The 18,912-nt window shown below is 39.4% G+C and overlaps 1 protein-coding gene across 1 annotated transcript in view; it reads left to right on the top strand.

The window, feature by feature from the left end:
• Positions 1 to 18,912, top strand: part of LOC139721036 (serine/threonine-protein kinase ULK3-like) — a 54,531-nt gene that overhangs the window by 17,550 nt on the left and 18,069 nt on the right. Inside the window, exons 12-13 of the mRNA XM_071632366.1 lie at positions 539 to 627; positions 3,255 to 3,330. Coding sequence (XP_071488467.1) covers positions 539 to 627; positions 3,255 to 3,330 — 165 coding nt within the window. The remainder of the gene's footprint in view (positions 1 to 538; positions 628 to 3,254; positions 3,331 to 18,912) is intronic.

The following is an 18,912-nucleotide window of genomic DNA, read 5'->3' as shown; positions in this document are numbered from 1 at the left end:
TGCAATGAATGAATGAAGTGGGATCTTTTACGTGCATGAGTTGTGACTCTCTCATACACGGGACCTCCATTTTATGTCCTATCCGAGGGACAGAGTGTTTTGCCTCTTGCTAGAGGGGACGGTATGTTTACACACAACATTGCTCAGTCCAGACTTGGGTTCGAACCCGGGTCCTTAGGATATGTGAGGCAGACGCGCTACCGACTGAGCCAACTCACCGCCCTTTTAAGTACTGCATGATGTAAAATGATAATAATAATTAAAAAAAAAAAACTTCTGGTCTTCCCATTTTATTAACCTGCTACCTCATCAAAATGTGGTCTTCTTCCATTGATTTGATACATGGTATATGAGGATGGACTGATTTTGCTACAACACGCATTTTCCATAGACATCTGCCGGAGTATACTCGGGACTCATCCTCAATGGCTTATAAGAGCATTCAAAAAATGATATACTCTTACTTGTGCTCAGATATTAGTCAGTGAATTTGTAAATTTTGTTTGTCTGTTTGTTTTTTTCTTTCACTTTCTGGCAGTTGAACAGAAGGGCAGAAGGAGAGACTTGATGCTGAAAGAAACTGACAGATGTGTGAGCAGAGCAGAGGAACTCAAACAGTACTTGGAGGTATGTAACAATTGCATCGATTGCAAGCAATAATGTGCTGCATTTGTAAAGTGTATACCGTCAGCTGAGAATCAGAATGGCACTTAATGCCACTAATCGCGTTCTAAGATTTGAGTGTGAATGAAGATGAAACAAATTAGATTTCATGATATAAAAAGTGTATTCAATCAAAAGTAGGTAGATTTATAAGCATTGTTCCAAATATAGGGTGAGATAAGGCCCTTGTCGTTTTAATTTTTAACATTTTAACTGAAAATGAAAATGATTTAAAATATTGTCACCATTATGTAGAGGAGATCGAGCTCTACATCATGATAGCAATAACTCAATACCCCCCCCCCCCATTGCTATTAAGCCCTTCTGGTTCTCAGCCGATGTTCTGAAACATTTTAAAATTTGTGAATAGTGAAATGCGCACCCATTAAAACCCATTGAAATATATGGTGTATATAGTACATATAATTATATGTATATAGTATATAGCTTTGTATATATGTTAGTGTATAAATTCTACAGTATTACATTTTCAACTTACAAAAGCATCCTGGAATACAACCAAGATATTGGAAGCTTTTTGCTTTAACTTTTTGTTTTACATTTTAATATTTTTATTGTTATGATTTATATTTTTCAATGTTAGTTACAGTATGTAGAAAAAAAAAATGTAATTGCTTGTTTCAGATGAAAAACTGAAAAAGCATTTTAATTTCTAAATTATAAAAATGATTCTCATATTGGTATCACATTTTACAAGACTTGAGGGACGGTTTCCTTTTCAAAGTGACAAATGTTTTAAAATTTCCTCCTCGTTTTGTGCAGATTTGATGAATTTAGTTAATTCCATTTAATACATAATCTTATATCCAATATCAGATTCATATGCAGTGAAATTCAGAGGAACCAATTTGATGATATGGTGACAATTCCTGCTGCAAAATTCCCTCAGGCCTTGATCGGCTATTTAAAATGTGCTAATGGGGCTCTCACATTTCCTTTTACTGTGTGAGAAGTGTGTATGCATGTAACTGTTTAAACATATAAGGGACCTGTTTCATGGACTGAGAGATAATGCACATTTATCAATGCTGAGTGGGCTGCTGTAAATCACATTGTGCTCAGTACCTCTAGCTGAGCAAGTGTATGCACATGTCTTGCTTATTTATCACGTACGTTGATGCAGGAAAAGAAGGTGCATTACTTTTTCCTTTCGTGTGAGAGATCCACATATTGCCACGTCATGTTGTTGAGTTTGCAGAAGTAGACTAGCTGCTCACAAGTGGAAGAAGTGTGAATGAGTACTTTATGCACATTACTGTGAACCATTTTTTTTTTGCAGTGTCATGTAGGTACTATTCATATTTGTGTGTGTGTGTGTGTGTGTGTGTGTGTTTGTGTGTTGAATTAGTTCTTCTACTTGTACAATATAGTCCTAGCTTGGACAGTATATATTGATGAACCTAACTGCAGCATATGTTATATTATACCGATATGGACTGTTTCTCAGGGAATTGTTGAGATTATTGCCCGTAGGGATTTCAACTCCATGCTATAACCTGAGGAGCTTGCTCCAAAGGTCATTGCATGGAGCTTAGATCTTGAGGGATAATAGTATCCACAATGCATTGAATAAAAGCACTCCACATCTGTTTTATGCATTGCAAAGTAATCAAGCAAAATTTTACATGACCAGTTATGATCGCACGAGCCAAAGAATTCAAATACTAATAGTGTGAACAAATTGTCTGAGCTGCCATAGATGATTGCATTGTGGTTGTATCAGACAAGAGTCGTCTGTCATAATACGGATGCCAGCCTTGACTTTACATGTATACTGCCACCAACCAAAAGACGTCAGTTTAGTACTATGGGGTGGTTTAGGACTTCAGGCTGAAGGGAATAGTTGATTTCATGCCCCCAATTTCAACCACCTATATGCCCATATTATTGCCCCCCTGCAAAAAATCCAGAACACAGCAGCTCATCTTGTCTCTCGCACCAAGAAATCCGACCACATCACCCCCATCCTTCGCTCCCTTCACTGGCTCCCCATGGTTCAAAGAATACAATTCAAAGTACTAACCCTTACCTACAAAGTCAAGCACGGTCTAGCCTCTGGATACATCTCTGAACTATTAGCTCCCAAGAATCCATCCCGTGTCCTGCGATCCTCCCGTTCAATCCATCTCCAACGTAGCCCTAGACCCGTACCACGTACCCGCTATCGTGCTTTCGCCTTTGCCGCGCCTCAACTATGGAACAAACTCCCCCTTCACATCAGATCTTCACCCTTGCTAGATACGTTTAAGACCCTCCTGAAGACACATTTATGAAGTCAGTATAAGTTGAAATTAGTATGATCGTATGTTTTTGTGTGTTACGTTTTCTTCTTTTTGTGGGTGTGTATTAAGTATGCTAATTTTAGTATTTGATTATTGCTTAAGTATAATTATTGAGTAATGTAAATTATTGTAGAGTTTGTAGTTATGTTGAATAATATGTAAGATTATGTTTTGGTATAGTTATGATATATGTAAGGTGCTTAGAAACTGTATTAAGCGCGGTAAAAATGTTGATTATTATTATCATTATTATTAACATTCAATACCCTCACTTGATTCCTTGGACAGGTCAAGAAGTTGAAAATGAGGAGACAATCATCTCTTGATAATCAGCTGCAGGGAGGGGAGCTCAACATCAAAGATTGTAAGTACCTGGACCCTTTTCTGCTCTCATTAGGTGACATCACACTATGCAAAAGTACACATAGTTTACCACCCGATATTTTGCTTTGCATAGTTTTTGGGCAGTGAGACTGCAAACTTCTTGAGGAGTAACCAGCAAAACTTCCCACATGCACTGGGAAAGTTCTTATTTTTCGCAAAACTATGCGTAGTCCTGTGTAGTGTGACCGCGCAGCTGAAACTTTGAAACGTTTGTGACGTGATGATAGATAATTGTAATCCTGTTAAGTGGGTTTCTCATTGCGCCAGAGACTACTGTATACGCCAAATATTTTGCGAGGTTTTTATTTTTGCAAATTACGCGAGTCAGGTGCTATTTGCGAAATTAAAGAGACATGAAAATAATGTCTCTGATCCCGATATGAATGTGACACACAGGTACACATTTCTCAGTTCAGTGCAGTACTCCACGATCACAAATTTAACCACTAGCAAAATCATCAGGAAGTCCCGATTCGCGAAAATGTAGACTCGCTAAATATATGGCGTATACAGTAGTTGGCTACCTGGTGATGATGTCATGGAGGGGTGGTGGAGATGTCTCGGTGATGTCTCCTTGATGTCTCCTAGAATGTAGCCAAGGCTACGTGGAGTTAAGAGAGAAACAAGTCGCAGATACCAACTTTATTTGTGAGGTCTATGAGACGTCTCAGCGACTTTGCAGAAACTTCTCAGAGACGTCCCGGTGACGTCTCCACAACTTCCGGACGGATAGATTATCTCCTTTTTTTGAAGACATCTCTGAAATTGCTGTGGAGTTGCCTTCTTGGTGAGAGCGCAAGCCATTTATTAGTCTTTCCAGTCGCATGAGTCATGGTAGTCATGGCGAAGTCTCCTCCAGTGAATTATGCTCTTTACTTGTATTAAGACTTTGTCTCCTTTGATTCTTACTTTTCCCATATGAAGAAGCAATTTTATGCTATTGCATGATGTTGTTGTTGCAGCTGCTATTGCTATTATCATATTAAGGTGATGTTGGTTTGGTGAGTCTGTGTTTTATGCCTTTCCATTTTCAGCGCTTAGATTACACTCTGTAGAATTCTTTCATTTATGCCCATCTGCAGTTTACTAGCCCATAATGAATGTCTGGTTTTATTGGTTTGTTTTTTGAGCTATTTTTCCTCCAAGTTATGAATAATAGAATGCATTAGCCAAATGTATGGTGGCTGTTAATGTGCAAATAAAAAAAATGTGCAGTGAAGGTGTGACATGATTGCCCATTAACGGGTAATTATAGCATTATGTGCACTGGATGTATGCGTCGCCTGGAGTTGAACGACCTTTACGCCCCACCGTTCCCCAGCACCCCTAGGGTCTCCATGCCCGTTCAGTATCTAAACAGTCAGTCAGTTGGGTGTGGAATGAGCAGCGATAGAAACAGATTTAATGAGTGACTATTTCGCTGTGGAAAGGGGGGGGGGGGTAGTATTCGTGAGTTGGCTTTGTTTTTGCTGCCCCGGCAGAAGAGGGCCTTATGAGCTGCTCCGTGCCATTACCACAGGGGTAGGTGGATGGTAATCAGTTAATATCAAGGGTGACTCGCCCATGGCTCAGCCAGTGCTCTACGTGCGGGACCTTAATTAATCCTTCTCCCCGCATCATCGAATTGAATTCCAACAAAATTTGTTCAGAGGCAGCTTTTTCCAGCTTTTGTTTGCAGGCAGAGTTATTGAATTATTTGTTTGAATTGAAGGACTTCTTTTTTTTTTTTTTTTTGCCCTATTTCTCTTTCTTTGTAACTCTTTACCTGACTGCAAGGAGTAGTGTGTGACTTGCTTTTTATACCCACTCAGTGTAACCTTTTAAAAGGTCCTATGCCTCAAAGATATTGTAGTAGGGACACTATAGATTTCATTTTGAGAACCGCAAAGATGAATTACTTTTTTTCTTTGAGGGGGTCTTTTTATTTCCTTTGATTGTGTTTTAAAGCTTCTCCGAGCATTTTAACCCGTTGAGGACGAGTCCCGAGTATACTCGGGTAGGGGTCTATGGGAAATGGATGTTGTAGCAAAATCAGCCCTTCCTCAATGGGTTAAGTGCTTATGGAATGGCCTGGAGTGGCTTTTTTTTTCAGTTTCATAGGAATTTTTTACAAAAGAGAGTAAAATGAGAGAAAAGCCAAATATTGAACCAGTTAGAATATTTTATGTCATCTTTTGCAAGAGAAGGTTTCAACATTGACAAACTTTCAAACAGCTCTCAAATTGGATACCGAGCTTTAAAGGGTGTGTACAGTTCTGGTCGAGGTGAGAATTTTGCTTTTAACGTTTTGCGAGATATTCAGAAAGCACTCTATGAGATGTCAAAGATCATGCAATTCTAAGGGGTATCAAAAGTTTATTTGATGAAAATCGGTTTTGAAATGGCCGAGATATCCAAAAACAAGGTGAAACAAAGAGATCCTAATAAAGGTGGGGCATGTCGCCTTTTATTATTATAACTTTTTTGGATATCTCAGCCATTTGAACACCAATTTTCATCAAATAAACGTTGAATCCTTCTTAAAATTACATGCTCTTTCATATTTCATGAGATGTTTCTCACTATCTCACCTAAGAATGTTCAAAACATGAATCCCCACCTCAACCAGTACTGTACAGTCCCTTTAATGCAAATCTTTTTGGTATATAATAGCTCCTTCTATCAAGCAGACTTTACCTTTACGTCTTTAAACTTTTATGATTCATATGGTGTCAGTGAAATACAAATGTATAGAACAAGAGATCTTGTATTGGAAACCACCTCTATTCCCCTTTAGCTTTCCATTGATCTCATACTTAAGCATCTTTGTTATTCAGGTCAAAATTATTTTCAATGGATGCTTATATGGATGATTGAATGTTTCATGTCAATCAGTTATTATTGTTGTTTTAATTTGAAAGTAAAAATTAAAGCTTAACCTTTGTATGCTTTGAGTGGTCTATTGGCACAGTAAACTTTCATAGCATTGTGCAGATTGTCCAAAGTCCCTGGGACAGAAAGGGTTAGTCGTGTTGCTCCAATACATGTTCCTCCAATCACATTTGGCTCATCTCAATCAAGAAGTGTTTTCCAAAGGAGTTTTGCTCAGTTCTTGGTGCACATTTGTAATCTAAATGGCTTCACCCCTGAAACATACGATTGAAAAGGAAACTGAAGCCCAAATATCAATATGAATTGAGTGAAAGCAGCAACATTTACGTGCGGAACACATCAGTGAAAGTTTGAGGAAAATTTGACAATCGATTCAAAAGTTATGCATTTGTAAAGTTTCGATGTGCCCTCTTTGCTGGATAAGAAGACCACTACAGTTCATGATGTCAGTTTGGACAACAATATAAAGAGAAAATAAGGTGAATTCCACAAAATCTAATTTTTTAATGAAAAGTACACATTCCATTGACTTGTAAGTGCATATGTTACAGAGTGATTATTCCCCCTTCTTTCTGAAAGAAGTATATCAAGTACTCTTTCATTATGCTTGGAAAGTGAAAATGTGTTCAATTTGTTTTATTTTCTTGGTTGTTGTCCATAATGATGTCATCACCTGTGGTAGTCTCCTTTACAGTGATGACGGCACCAAAACTTTAAAGATTTGTATTTTTGAATTTATTGCTCGATTTTCCTCAAACTTTCATTGACCTGTTATACCAATATTGCTGCTTTCACTCAATCCACATTTATATTTGGGCTTGTGTTTTCTTAATAATAGGGAGGTGGTGTCTAGCTTCACCTTGAAATAAGTTCCTTCATTGTGCATGAATATATTTTCATATTCTTGCATAGGAAAGTATAGAGTGTTGTGTGCTTGATTGACAGAATGCTGTATGCAGTTTGCAGTCAGGGAGGAGATTTTCATGTAGATCTTTGTTTGAATGCTTGGCAACTCAAAACTATGATATTAATACACATTTCATCTTTGTCTCATAATTGGAAAACCCCTTCGATCAGATTGATTGGAAAAGTATGTATGCTGAAGGTACATAGGCACAAAATTAATCTCATGTCTTGCCGCAATTTTGCAGGCACTGTTTGCTAACAACGAAAAAGATTTATCGCTTACTTGTTTCCTTTAGCAAGGGTATGTAGCATGTTTACAAGGTAAAAATTTTACTCGCTATCATTGAATTTGATTAAAAAGGAACCAAACTAGTGATATAAGTAATGTGCTTCATCAGTTCAGTACATACAGTACCATTTACAGATATTTCACGAGGCACCTTAACCAGGAGTAGATTGTACGACATTTAATCTTTTTTGCTATTCCTCTTGTGACATCTTTAGACACTTGCTCTCCCCAAATTATGCAAATGCAAATGCAAAGAGTATGTGATATAGGTTGAATCATTGCTGTCCAAACATGGCTGCTCCAAACTTGTTTGCTCTGTCATTTGTGAGTTGCATTCTGGCTGCGATTGCGTAGGAGTATGCTGGGGGGGGGGGGGGGGGAGGGGTGGTCGGGGGTGAGGGGGTGTCATGTGCAGTGTGGTTGCTGCTTGAAAGATGGGCTTGGAAAAGGATCGGGGAGGAGAAGGGGTAAGGCCAGGAGGGGGTTGAAGGAATGAAGATGGGGGGGATTGCATGTTCAGTGGGGTAGATGCTTGAAAGAAAAGGGTTGAAAAGGGAGCAGGGAGGGGAATGGGCGAGGCCAGGAGGGGGATTGAAGGAATGAAGATGTGGAGGGGGGGGGGGGAGGGAGGGGGTGTTCCATGTTCAGTTGGGTAGAGGCTTGAAAAAAGGGGTTGGAAAAGGAGTGGGTAGGAGAAGGGGTGAGGCCATGAGGGGGTTGAGGAAAGGAGGGGGCTGAAGGAATGAGTTGTGGGGGGTGGGTCCCATGTTCAGTGGGGTGGATGCTTGAAAGAAGGGGGTTGGGAAAGGAGTGGGGAGGGGAAGGGGTAAGGCCATGAGGGGGCTGAGGACAGGAGAGGGGTTGAAGGAATGAGATGTGGTAAGGGGGGGGGGGGGGGTGTTCCCATGTCCAGTGGGGTGGATGCTTGAAAGAAGGGGGTTGGCAAAGGAGTAGGGAGAGAAAGGGATAAGGACAGGAGGGGGGGGGGGTTAAAGGAATGAAAATGGGAGGGGGGGGGGGGGTTCCCATGTGCAGTGTTGTAGATGCTTGAATGATGGGGGCAGAAAAGGTGCAGGGGGAAGGGATGAGGACAGGAGAGGATGGGATTGAAGGAATGAAAGTGGGAGGGGGGTTCCCATGTGCAGTGTGGTGAAAGCTTTAAAAAGAGGATTGGAAAAGGAGGAGGGAGGGAAAGAGGTCAGGACAGGGGGGGGGGGGTTGAAGGAATGAAAATCGGGGCGGGGGGTTCCCATGTGCAGTGTTGTAGATGCTTGAATGGTGGGGGCAGAAAAGGTGCAGGGGGAAGGGATGAGGACAGGAGGGGGTGGGATTGAAGGAATGAAGATTACAAGGGGGGGGGGGGATCTTCAGAGGGTTGGCCATCATGGCCAGCTTGTAAACATGATGGATGCCTCCGACTTCGGTCTAATTACTCTGTTGGGAGGCTGACCTTTTCTGGAAGTTGGGGAAAATGTCTCTGGCAGTCAGGCGGCAGATTCACTATTTGTTGAATTCTCACCCCAAAATGACTCCCCTTCCTTGCTGCACTAACGAGACACAATTGTCCTGACCTTTCCCAGTGCACATATCTGCCGTATCTTTTCCCTCTGTGAAAATGCTAGTTGGCCACATCTTTGTCTTCTCCATCCCCTCTTGCCTCATGTCTGTGTGGACCGCAGTGCCATAATTTCTCTGAAATTGGGTTAGGATTGCCAATTTGATGCACTTATGAGTGATGAGATTTGACATACAAAGATGGGTGTGTTACCCAGTTGTAACTGACTCATTTCATCCCTAATGTAGGTGACTTTCATTGTGCTTTACTGCACCAGTGTCTCCGTTGTGCGGTATAATCATGCCCTTTGTATTTTCATATTTTCGTAGCCGCATTTGCGTTTAAAATCTCGCCATAATTAGCTAATTGTATGAAGTGATGCCGTTTATTGCTGTCACCCACATTTCCAGAGAGCCAAATATTTTTAAGGCTATTGATGTCTGTCATAAAATACACACAGGATGTATGTATCAAGCTGTGCCCACTCACTTGGAGATGGGGTGAAAAGGAGGTTAATCTAGTGGTCAAGCTAGGGTGCTGTTGTTGTTTTTTGGGAGATGGGTATTCAAGTTAATTTGTCCTGTTTGCAGAAGGGCCAAATGGCAGCATGACATTGACACACGATATGATTAGGGCATCACAGGAAGCCTCTCCATTATTATCTTGTTTCCATGGGAGTAGGGAAAGGGGGCAATAGAAAGGGACATCTGAAGTTTTGGGAATGCTTGTGCTCCGATGAAGATGATTGTTAAGTTTTAGACTACTATATGTGAGGATCAGTGAAAGTATTTTCCCAGACAAGCATATTCCAAGAAGTAGTAGAAATATGACACTTTTTCCCTGGACAGTGTAGAAGATTCACAAATTTGTGAAACCATCAGTGATGTCAAATGACATCTTAACCCGTAGGGCGGACTGATTACATTGCTACACGCATTTCCCATAAACCCCTGCCTGAGTATACTCAAGACTCGTCCTCAGTGGGTTTATAATTCCTTTCGTTTTTCTTGCAACCTTCTCATCAGCTTAATCTCTTGCTATGGTGTTACCCACCTCATACACGTGTATATCATCATGAGTATGATGTTAAGCTCAAAGTGGAGAGAAAGAAAAAAGTTGTGCATTCAGCTTAGATGGTGAATAAAGCATAACTGACTATATAGGTCAATGTTGTATTGATGCTCTCAATGATACATGTCTCATTAGACTAAAAAATTCCAGGTTAAGGTTTAGTAACACTGTTTGTGGTTAATGATTACGGGTCCTTGCACCAGTTTGCCAAGGTTATCATTTGTACATCAGTCAATGTCTCCTCACTCTCTGTCACAGTCAGCACACTTGCTGCGACCTTTCATTTTTCTTTTTTCTTTTTCTTTTTGTACTACTTGGACTTTTATACAAGGTAGCAATATCATGTGATATGATTTTTTTTCTTTATTTTGTTGAAGAATTGACAAAGATGTTTTAAAAACTTTTTTGTTTTGTTTCATATATGCAGAAACTCTGACTAAACCCATTGCTGAAATTCCTTTCAGCATGTACTGTGCAATACAAATGTATATCAATAGGAGCGATCATTTAAAAAAAGTAAGGTGGCAAAGAAAAGATCATTTACCTGAAGCATCTTTGCATGGAAATGTGAAGTAAAAGCAAAGTGGAGCAGTATCACTTTCGTAACTGATTCTCATAATGTTCTTGATAGACTACTATGATTTTGATTTATATCACATTTTACGCCTTCATATTTCCATTCATATATTTCTTTATATTAAATGGGTTAGTCAAATACCGGATAGTGATTGGCTAAACACAGTCACGTGATGGAGGCACATTCGTTATGTTCGCCCATGGGCAGAACATTTTTGTAATGTTCTTTCATGAGAAAACATTTTCACGTAACAAATGACAGAAGGACCCGTGCACAGTGAATTTGGCTCTGCGCGAGCAATCGAGTGCGTTGTGCTGGTGGTTGACGTTGACGTATTTGACGTATTTGACTATTTATTTAAACCCATATAATATAACAGATGATGACTTTTGTTGTCGGGAACATGTACCAAACGTTCCACCCTCAGGGTCTGAAATGCTATTTTGAAATGCTCAATAGCATTTCAAACCCTTCGGGTGGAACATTCGGTATGTTCCCTCCCCCGCCAGTCATTATCTATATAATGTTTTACACTATTCTAATTTCATCTTTGCTCAATTCTTTCTCATTATATAGATTAAGCTGGATAATCGTGTAATTCTTTATGTACTTGACTGGTTAACAATAGATTGTGTTGGCAGATCATTATATTAATTCACCTTCAATCTTGGGTATTGTTTTATGAAATGATTGCAGTTGGTTGTAATCACATCCCATCAACCACAAATGCACAGATTGGGGACTAGTATCTGATTTTTCTCTCATTGGGAATGAAGGAAATGAAAAATATCTATGTGCAAAAGTCATGTACAAGAGAGGAAGCAGCTTGATAAGTCATCCACCCTGTGTGCTTCATTTCTGTGTCGTCTTTACTCATCAACCGTCATTACTTTAAAATGATGATAATCTGGCAAATTATATGACTGATTTTACCTAACCAGTAAATACCCTATAATGAGGCTTGAAATAAAAGGGCAAAACCCAACTTTATTTGTTATTTCTTTTGTAAAAAAGTTGAAGCTGATTGTATTTTATGTATTCTTTATTTACGTCCTTTTTTTTTTATGAGGGACTGGCAGACACTGTGAGGATGAGAGCCCAACCTGTCCCAGTTCGGTTCCCTGGGAATCCGTTATCTAATTATGGTTGCTCCAGTTTGGAGGGGGGCTCAAATTGCGCCGGGATGTCAAGCCCACAACATTGATGATTTCGGGCAATTTGCATTGTGTGTGCGGCACGATAGAAACTGCACCCCTGTCATTTTCGGGGGGCCCATTTACATTTTTTTTTTTCCGGGGGGGGGGGGGGGGGGGCTGGGGTTAAAACTCTTTGATTGCTGTGACATATGTCAAGGAATTCCCACTTGCTTAACATCAGAATTCAACTTTCAAACTTTCAATTTTTCCATTGTGAACAACAGCAATTATATCTCAAGCGAGGGTGGGAAGTGTAAAATTTTTACAGCAAGCAGTTGCCGTAGTAAAGACATGACTGAGACTAGGCCTGTCCTTTGGTACTGATAAAGAGTGACGTCTAATCCTGCATAGGAATCAGCCATCATACTATGATAACGGTGATTATGATGATTTATTTTTAACCCGTTGAGGACGAGTCCCGAGTATACTCGAGCAAGGGTCTATGGGTAATGCGTGTTGCAGCAATCAGCCCGTCCTCAATGAGTTAATGGATATGATTGATATTGATATGATTGACGTCATCATTGTTATCACCATCGTTTGTTGCATTCATCTAGATATTCATCAATATATTATAGTTATTTTTTTCTATTTTCTGTTTTATGACTTGAGCATGGCTAAAAAGAACAGCTATCATCAAGTTGTCTTATATTATCATTCAGCATTCAGCCCCAAGATTTATACAGACAGAGTGTTTGTCATGCAAAGATAAGATCATGATCAATAAGAGATAAGAGAAAGTAATATTCAGGTAAACATTATTTTTGCATTCTGTTATCTTTGACTACAAAGACACATATGCCACACAGTATATTACCAGTTGTGTCCCAGCCATAATTTCTTCTTAAATTTTGTTGAAGCTTTGAACATCTTCACCAGCACTATACTTGAATTCAGTCAAGGGGTTCAAATTTTAAAATGTTCTCCCTCCGGGGAATATCATGGTTGCTAGGTAGGATCTTCCGTATTTCTCAGCGATGTCAAAAGACACATGTCTCTCAGCTGATAAAAGGAGATTGTAATTTATCTTTTCATGAACTGGAGGGTAGCCATGCTCTAGATGACATCCACCAACTGTGGTCAACGTACCAGGTTTTCCTTTTACAGTTAGCAGATAAATTCAAAAAATTAAAATGCAAAGGTTCTTGAGAAGGAATGGAGAGAAAAAAAGTGAAGCATTACATTTGCTATCTTGACATATTGTACATATTTCAAGAGAAAATAATTAGTGGAAATAGGTATCCATCTTGTGTTTGGTATTGAAATAAAACATAAATGTTATGGATTTTTGCATGAACACAAAAAAGCAAGAGAGAAAACAAGAGAATGATATTATGGACTGCATTAGAGCAAGCATAAAGAGAATGCAAACAGAGAATATAATACCATGAGAGAGATAGAAAAGAGAGAGGGAGAGAGATAGAGAGAGAGAGAGAGAGGTAGAGAAATAGATGGAATGCATTGGAGCAAGTGGGAAAATGATGACAGAGAATATATGAGAGAGAGAAAGAAATAGATGGAAAGCATTAGAGCAAGTAAGAGAATGATGAGAGAGAATGTATTTGAGAAAGAAAAGAGAGAGATAGGGATAGAGAAATAAATGGATAGTATTAGTGCATGTGAGAGAATGATAATAGAGAATATATATGAGAGAGAGGGGAGAGAGAAAGAGATAGGGAGGGATAGAGAAATAGATGGAAAACATTGTGAGAAAATGATAACAGGGAATATATGAGAGAGGAAAAGAAAGAGAAATAGGGAGAGAGATAGAAATATATGGAAAGCATTAGAGCAAGTAAGAGAGTGATGACAGAGAATATGAAAGAGAGAGGGAGAGAGAGAAAGAAAGAGAGAAAGAGAAAATGAGAGAGTGCAAGAACGATTGAGAGACAACGGTTAGTGTGATTTGCGCAACCTCCCCAGCGACGGAGATATTTGGCATCGAGCCACTCTCCCGGGGGCTTATCCAGGGTCGTGGCGAAATCAATCATTAATTTGTGTAGCGAAAGTTTGTCACGAAGCCCAGAGCCCGCACAGTGCTTTGACATTTTGTTTAGAAAAATCCAGTCCTTGAGATTCAAACTGTATAAAAACTAAACGTTTGTCGATGGACCAGGGGAAAGGGAGTCGCAGGCGAGAGATGATTTGCACTTGGAGCCATTAATTATCCCAGCTAATGAAGTCAAAGGAACATTATTTGTCATCTATGAGGGGTGTTGTGTTGCATTGTGTGTAATATTTGCTTGGGTGCTCAAAAAATTTATGTTTTCCATGTCAAGTGATGGGAATATGCGTGGGAATGTTTGTCAAAATAAATTTGTTATGGCAGATTTGGAAAGCTTAATTAGGGAAGGCAATCAACAGAAATATTTGTATTGTTTAATATGTTTTGGAATCATTTTTATGACACCAAACTCCATGATGCTAAACAGTGATTCAGAAAGAGACATTAGGTTTGGATTCATACTTTCAAATTGCTAACTCTGGCCATTTACCCTAGCTGTGAGATGAGGTATCAGTATTTTTTTTTTTATCATTGGAACTTTAATAAAGCACATTTTCCTGTTGAAACAATAAAGGGCACACAAAATTACCCCCTATTTATATGTTTATGCTTCATATCTGTATGTATGCAACTCTATCTTCTCATACATGCATTCATGTACATGCATACATTGCTATGATCTATCGTGTACACTCATTTTTAGTGCAAGGTGACATGCCCCCTGTACCCTGATAATGATGTTAGATTTCAATGCTTGATGAATTCAAGTTGTGTGTGGGGGGAAGGTTGATATTAAAGAAAACGGAGGAAAAAGGTGCAAAAGGTCTGTAGAGAGAGCTTTCAATGTTGACACAGTGAACAGTGCTTGCTGTCAGTATAAGATGTGAACTTACTGATTTTTTTTCATGACTTGATCATAAATGTGTACATTCAATTCAATGAATTCCCGTTTTCAATGCAACTAATTGACAAATTGCCCAAATTGATAAATGGAAGTACAATTAGCACTGATTCCTCAGTGTTCTGGAAGTAGCCATGATATGTATTTTTTTAAAATCATGGCTATACAACTAAGGCACTTAATGATCCATGCTTATTTACATCAATGTAGGTCAATCAGTCGCAATAAAAATGTGTATATTCTATGAAGGCAGGTTTCTAGTGCTCCTCTGAAGTATTCTACATGTCATACTATATGTATTGATTTGATTCATTGGGTTTGGCAGTGGCTCAGGCGATGAAAATGTACTTCAATGCAAAATGCATTCTGTTAAAGGACATTAAGTCTTTTTTTATTAGTCAGCCCTTCCTTATAGTCCCTTTGTTTAGAGCAGGAGTGAGGCTCTACAACCTCTTGCATCCTTGCAAACTCTTATTTCGTCCCCCTTGAAATGCTTGAAACATTGACGTGGGATTCATGTGAAACGATTGACGCAAACAAGTCAAGTACGTAGTCAAAACATAGAAATGGTGCTCTGGGGAAATGCAAGTTGGTGAAATACAAACTTTGCCTTTGGGGGGGGGGGGGGGGGATGGGATGGGATGGCCACCAGACAAATGTGTGGCTGAACAATTTTCCCTTTATCCAGAGGAGAATCATCAAGAAAAATCGCTTCTAACCAGCGACACCCCCCTCTTGGCTGGCCACTGAGGTTGTAATGCTGGCTGACAAAGCCGGAGCAAATCCCATTTACGCATCTCTTTCTTCCTTTCTTTCTTCCCCTCCTCAAATTGCCTCGTTGTAAGGGATGATTTGGCAGCGCTGCCGGGGTTAGAAACAGAGCGAATTTCTCTCCCCCCTGGGAGTATCAATAAATCTCCCTAAATCAGCGCACTATTAGTCGGCAGGAGGCAAAGCCGATGTAATAGGTGGATATCATCGGGCTAGTTTATCCCCTGGGATGTAACGGAGCCCCTTCCCTCATCTGAGCACCATTCGACGGTAGCAGCTTTTTTTCTTTATTTATTTGAGTGTGTGTGTGTGTGTGTGTGTGTGTAAGTGTGTGTCTGTCTGTGGGTTTTTTTTCAGCAAATATGAACATTTTATTAGGTTTTTTGGGGGGTTCATAGGAAGTGCCCGCTTCTTTCCCATCATTGCTATTACTTAGCATTCATTTTGCTGGCGTGCCCTCCCCGGTTATGATCTATGCCCCAATTTTGGCTGCATTGATTTGATTCGCGAACTGAAATTTATGAATATCATGATTTGTGGAATCACGCGGCTCACATCTCATACTGCAGACGTCGAGCTGCGCAAGTGCAGATTGGCGGGGAAATTGGGTTGATTTAGTTCACCCCCAAAATAGTTTCAGGACAAATCCTCATGGATGCCGTGATTTCTTCCTTCATCCTGGCTAGTTTTGAATGGGAGAAGTAGAAACTGTTTTCCACATCAATTACGATAGATTGGATCAGTTCTGGGCATTTGTGCTTTCCGCAAATTGCCTGTTGGCTGCAGAAGGGAAAGAATACCTGTCCAGCATGTTTGATCGTTTCAATGATATTCTGTGACAGCGTAGAGCGGATGCTAAATACTTTTACACGGGATTACTTGGGTATCATTGTGCAAATTATGACGAGTTTAACAACAGATATGAGAAGACAGTATCCGAGAGTTTCTGCTCACGAGATGAAATGATTGTTTAAATATCTAGAAGAAAATCATTGTAAAAAAATTCACTCATGGTTCAGAATTGCTTTATAATCATCACTTTGTCACTGTGTCAGTTTGTACAATATACCATTTCATGGTTATGTTTGTGTACAAGGTATTTTTTATTCAAAGAAGTCAGAAATGCAAAAACTTGAAAAAAAATGAAAAAAAAGTCAAATAATGTATGTATATGTACATTATGTATATGTATATATGTGTGTGTGTATGTCAGTGTAGTTTTAGTGAGTGAAAGGGCATCATTTCTATCATTCTGAAAATGATTACCTACCTATTGATTGACTATTGTCACATTACATTTTCAAGTCATGAAATGACATCCCAATCTAACCAACTCTACTCCAATTAAAAAATGGTCCCCCCAAAAAATTATAGAATATGCTTGAACATTAGCAGTTTCAGAGATTTTCACATATTTTTATTACAGTTCTTTGTGATACATCTCACATTGTGTAGATATCAAAGATGTAACCATTTTGTTGTTTGTTTGTTTGCTTGGTTTTGAAAGCTGTTATTAGGAGGGAATGAAACACAGAGCTAGGTAGTAAGAGGAAGTGTGAGAGGAAGACATATACTAAGTTATGCTAATGTTAATGTTAATGTTAATGTTAATGTTAATGTTAATGTTAATGTCAATGTCAATGTCAATGTTAATGTTAATGTTAATGTCAATGTTAATGTTAATGTTAATGTTAATGTGTGTGTATGTGTGTGTGTGTTGAGATGGCACAGAAAGGCATCAAATACCCAGACTTAAACACAGACAGACAGACTCACACACACACACACACACACACACACACACACACACACACACAAAAATACAGTTGTAGAAGTCAGTTATATTCCCATTTAGTGGAATATGGATGATGATTTTCTTTTTCTTTTTCTTTTTCATTAAAGCCATCTCAACCATGGAAGGTCTGTGGGGTTGATTTGTGCCCTTATTGTTCTCAACGTGATGATTTATTATTGTGTAGTGAATTGATTGAAGGAATATATAGTAGCAGACACCTGTGTGATTCACGTAGCAATGTCAGCGTAAATGCAGCCCACGCATTTTGACATACGCGTCCTTGGGGTCGTGGGGTGGTGGGGGGGGGGGGGGGAGATCTAGCATGTGCAGTGTACTTTCTGAAGCGCGACTGGTGACATTGAATTTCTGCTCGCTGCAAAAATAATTAATGTAGATAGGCGCAGCCTTCATCCACTAGCAACTGTTGATTATGAGGGCTTGAAGCTGCAGCGATGAGTGACCAGGGTGTAGTAAACAAAACGTGGGATACGGGGTCATCTGCCGGGCATGTTATTTCAAATGCCATTTCAAATGTGCACATATTTTAGGACACCCTTGTCTCACAGTGCATATCTTCCTAAATATTCAAAGAGAGTAGTAATTAATGTAATTTAGAGGTGGATCTGTGTGGTTTCAGCCCCACAGTGTTTATTACAATGTTGAGATTAGAATAAATTAAAGCAGTAAGCCTCCATCTGTTGGTTCATGAAACCTTTTTATATTCCTCTTGTGACAAATTTGTGTGTAACTAAACCTGGACATGTGTTCCTCACTGCTGTTACTACAAAAAGTTTGATGTGTGCAGTGTACAGTATGCAGTAGAAAGAAGCATGTAAGAATCATCAAAGATGTGCACTATCTGGAACCAAAAGCATTACTTCTCATACCTGGGCCCTGCTGCGTTAAAAAGAAAAAAAAAAAAATGTTAGTAAACATACTGTAAGTCAGGTATCAAGCAGTCAGCATTAAATATTCAGAGACCGATGTTTAATCTCAAGTTGTATGCAACAGGGCCCTGGTAAGATTTATGTTCATGGAGCAATTTGAAAGGTTATTTGACCTTCTAGTGACCTCCATTGTAGCAAAGTTTCTAAGCACTTTTATCCTTGATACGCCCATTCTCATCAGCAAGATCGAGATGAGAAAAGGACGTCAACATTCACGCCAACAATAGCAAAGCTCGCTGTAGGGAGTGATGGAGGAATGAAGGTAAAAAATGTCAAGCTCAAAGAGATTAGAAGCAGGGAGAGACACAAAAACAACAACAACAGACTGATGAGTGAGCTGAAAAAGTGAAGAGAAAAAAATGAAGAAAGAATTATTCTGCAGAAGTCTGTCAAACTCTGCAATGAGAAATTCTTGTATGTTATGTGTGTAGACTAGTAGTATGTCAATGGGGGCAATGAGATAATGGAATGGGGCTAACCTGTGTCACCGTGTGGTGCAGCCATTAGAATTCATGCAGATGGTGCTGTCGAGTGTAAGAAAACGTAGCAACAGGCAAAGCCGTGTATGCGCACAGAGGGGGGTCTAATGGGAAAGAGTTTGTCCAAGAGAGGTAAATTGGGGGAGAACAAAAGAAAGTGGTAAATGAGAGTGAGAGGTGGTAGCTACTGTAGGTGAAA

The sequence above is a fragment of the Diadema antillarum genome, unplaced genomic scaffold, assembly GCF_040938485.1.
Source record: "Diadema antillarum isolate AM-2024a unplaced genomic scaffold, OU_Dant_1.0 scf00000137, whole genome shotgun sequence".
In the NCBI taxonomy this organism is placed as follows: Eukaryota; Metazoa; Echinodermata; class Echinoidea; order Diadematoida; family Diadematidae; genus Diadema; species Diadema antillarum.
This window is presented reverse-complemented; position numbering and strand designations above follow the sequence as displayed.